The sequence below is a fragment of the Arachis ipaensis genome, chromosome B03 (genome assembly GCF_000816755.2).
Source record: "Arachis ipaensis cultivar K30076 chromosome B03, Araip1.1, whole genome shotgun sequence".
Lineage (NCBI taxonomy): Eukaryota > Viridiplantae > Streptophyta > Magnoliopsida > Fabales > Fabaceae > Arachis > Arachis ipaensis.
The window spans coordinates 121,434,801-121,437,497 of NC_029787.2; the positions used below are offsets into that span (position 1 = coordinate 121,434,801).

The 2,697-nt window shown below is 36.0% G+C and overlaps 1 protein-coding gene across 1 annotated transcript; it reads left to right on the forward strand.

Annotated features, from left to right (window-relative positions):
• Positions 1-1,319, forward strand: LOC107634669 ((+)-neomenthol dehydrogenase). The gene is made up of 4 exons (XM_016338096.2): positions 1-146; positions 239-506; positions 586-777; positions 850-1,319. Exons 1-4 carry the CDS (start codon positions 100-102, stop codon positions 1,249-1,251), a joined length of 909 nt encoding a protein of 302 aa, XP_016193582.1. The 5' UTR covers positions 1-99; the 3' UTR covers positions 1,252-1,319.

Below are 2,697 nucleotides of genomic sequence, written 5' to 3' on the forward strand. Positions count from 1 at the left end.
ATATATAATCTTATTCTTGTCTGTGTTTTCATTCATTCACCATTCATTGATAAGCTACTAGCGAGTCCAAAGTAGTACTATAACATACATTTTGTATATATGGAAGCGGAGCATTATTTTCCTTCTCCTTCTCTCTGCTCAACCAGGTATAAATACATTGTCATTGATAATAATTTGTGTGTGTACTGGAAATGAATGAATCTAATTAATGTGTTGATTTGTATGGTAATGGATGAAGATGGTGGTCAAAGGAGACGGTGGCGGTGGTGACGGGTGGGAACAAAGGCATAGGGTATGCGTTGGTGAAGCAATTTGCGGAGCTTGGACTGAGCGTGGTCCTGACTGCGAGAGACTACCATAAAGGGGAAGCTGCTTTACAGGCCCTTGAAGCACATGGTCTTGCCAATCACCTTCACTTTCTCTTGCTCGATGTTTCTGACCCTCTTTCCATAAAAAATTTCGCATCCTCCTTTCAAGCCAAATTCGGACCCACCTTGGATATTCTCGTATGCATTCCCGCTTTTAATAATCCAAATATCAACACAATTCCTTCCTAATTATGTGATTTTATTTTTAATTAATTAGGTTAATAACGCGGGTGTGTCGTTCAATGAGCTAGACGGGAACACGGTGGAGTATGCAAAAACGGTTATGGATACTAACTTTTATGGCCCTAAGTTGTTGATTGAGGCTCTCCTTCCACTCTTCCGTTGCTCTTCTTCTTCTTCTTCTGTCTCTCGTGTTCTCAACATTAGCTCAAGGCTTGGCTCCCTTGATGTAAATTTAAATTCTCTTTCTTTCATTCATTCATTCATTCATCACTTTATCTAATTATGTGATGCCATGCAGAAATTGAGGAACAAGAAGATGAGAGAAATGTTGGAGAGGGGGGAGTTAGGGGAAGAGGAAATAGAGGGAATGGTGAAGAGGTTCCTTGGAGACGTGAAGAGTGGAAGGTGGGAGAATGAAGGGTGGCCATTGCAGTGGACTGACTACGCGGTCTCCAAGCTGGCTCTCAACGCATACTCAAGGCTGCTCGCTAAGAAACAAAGTGGCCTCAGTGTCAACTGTTTTTGCCCTGGCTTCACACAGACCGCCATGACAAGGGGAAAGGGCACCCACACCGCCGACCATGCTGCTGCCCTTGCCGCCACACTCGCCTTGCTTCCCCCCTCCCACTTGCCTACCGGCAGGTTCTTCTTGCTTAGCCGCAACACCACTCCTACTACTACTATTACTTCTAAACTTTGATCCAATTTCTCTGCCTAATTTTATATATTTTTTTTCAGAAATTCACAACCAGTATTCAACCAATTTCATTATTATAATTATTTTTGTTGGTTGAAAAAATATTTATTAGCTCCTGTATCCGATGATTTATTTTATACTGGTTCAACAAAAAGGTTACAACTTTGCCTAATAACAACAAATTGAGCTAGGCTAATATAACATGCTTATAAGGTAGTTTCTTGTTTTGTAATTATTTCTAATAGAAAAAGTATAAGGAGCAATGAAATATTTGTACAATGTGTACAATGAAAGTTTAGAGATGTCCGATTTAGTATTAGAGATATAACTATTAATGTTATCTTTTTTCATCAGTTGAAGTTTTTGGAATGAGTGGTATCATGACATGATAATTATTATCCTAGTACCCAAATAGTTATTCTGGATAGTATAGATGTTCATTTTTTAACTCATATAGCCTATTGTACACACTCTCTAGTAGAACTCCAAGTAACTGTAACCTATCTAAAATATGATCTCAATACGTTAATTATTTATCAAGGTAGATTTATTTTTTAAAAGGACACTTTATATGATATTTAAAAATAGAATAATATTAGAGAGATAATAATTTAAAATTATCTTATTTTTTAAATGTTGCTAACTATATGTCTAATTATATTTTCATTTATGGACCTAAAAATGAAATTACTTTATTTGTCCCGCCAAATGAAGTTAGTAATAGGGCTTATCCATTTTTGTCATTATTTTTAATTATTAACTCAATTTACTTAATTTAATAATTTATCTTAGCAAACAACAATTATTAGTAATAGGATTTATTACTCAATTTAGTAATATGTATGAAAGCAAACAACAAAAAAATAATCTATCTTAGCACTTGACGTTTAAAGACAGCAATTAAGAAATCGAAGTAGAACGAGTAACTGAATTTTCTATTGATATTGTAATTGAACCACCCCCTAATCCCTATAAACAAATAAACCAATTTTTTAGTTGAGTGGCAACATAACACATACATGAAAAAACTGTTGTTAATTAATGATGAAGCGTCATGAAAGATCCTAGTGATAGGTGAATGACAAAAAGGCAGTTGGTTTTAGTTCCATGCATGGTCTCCTGACTCAGCAGGGAATTATATGATGAACACAAGCAAGAAACAAAGAATCTTTAATTTCGTTTTGTGTGTTTGAAACTTTGAATCAAGAATAATGTGGTTGATTCCAAGCATCTCCCTCGACGTATGGGATTCCTTCCAGGACCTCCCATTCACAAGCAGCGCCTTCTGGAGCAGGGAGAAGGAGGATGCTGGTGACACGTAGCACCGCGTGGAGAGGAGCAGCGGGAGCTTCATCAGGCGCTTTGACAATAAATATATGGAAAAGTATAATATAATAAAATATTTTAACTTTTTACGAAAATATTTAATCTAAAATTTTAAAAATTTCA

Bases quoted from the DNA above. Each gene is read 5' to 3' on its own strand.
- LOC107634669 (XM_016338096.2), top strand. From the start codon at position 100: ATGGAAGCGGAGCATTATTTTCCTTCTCCTTCTCTCTGCTCAACCAG. The intron at 507-585 runs GTATGCATTCCC...TTAATTAATTAG, and splicing joins GACCCACCTTGGATATTCTC to GTTAATAACGCGGGTGTGTC. The intron at 778-849 runs GTAAATTTAAAT...GATGCCATGCAG, and splicing joins CAAGGCTTGGCTCCCTTGAT to AAATTGAGGAACAAGAAGAT.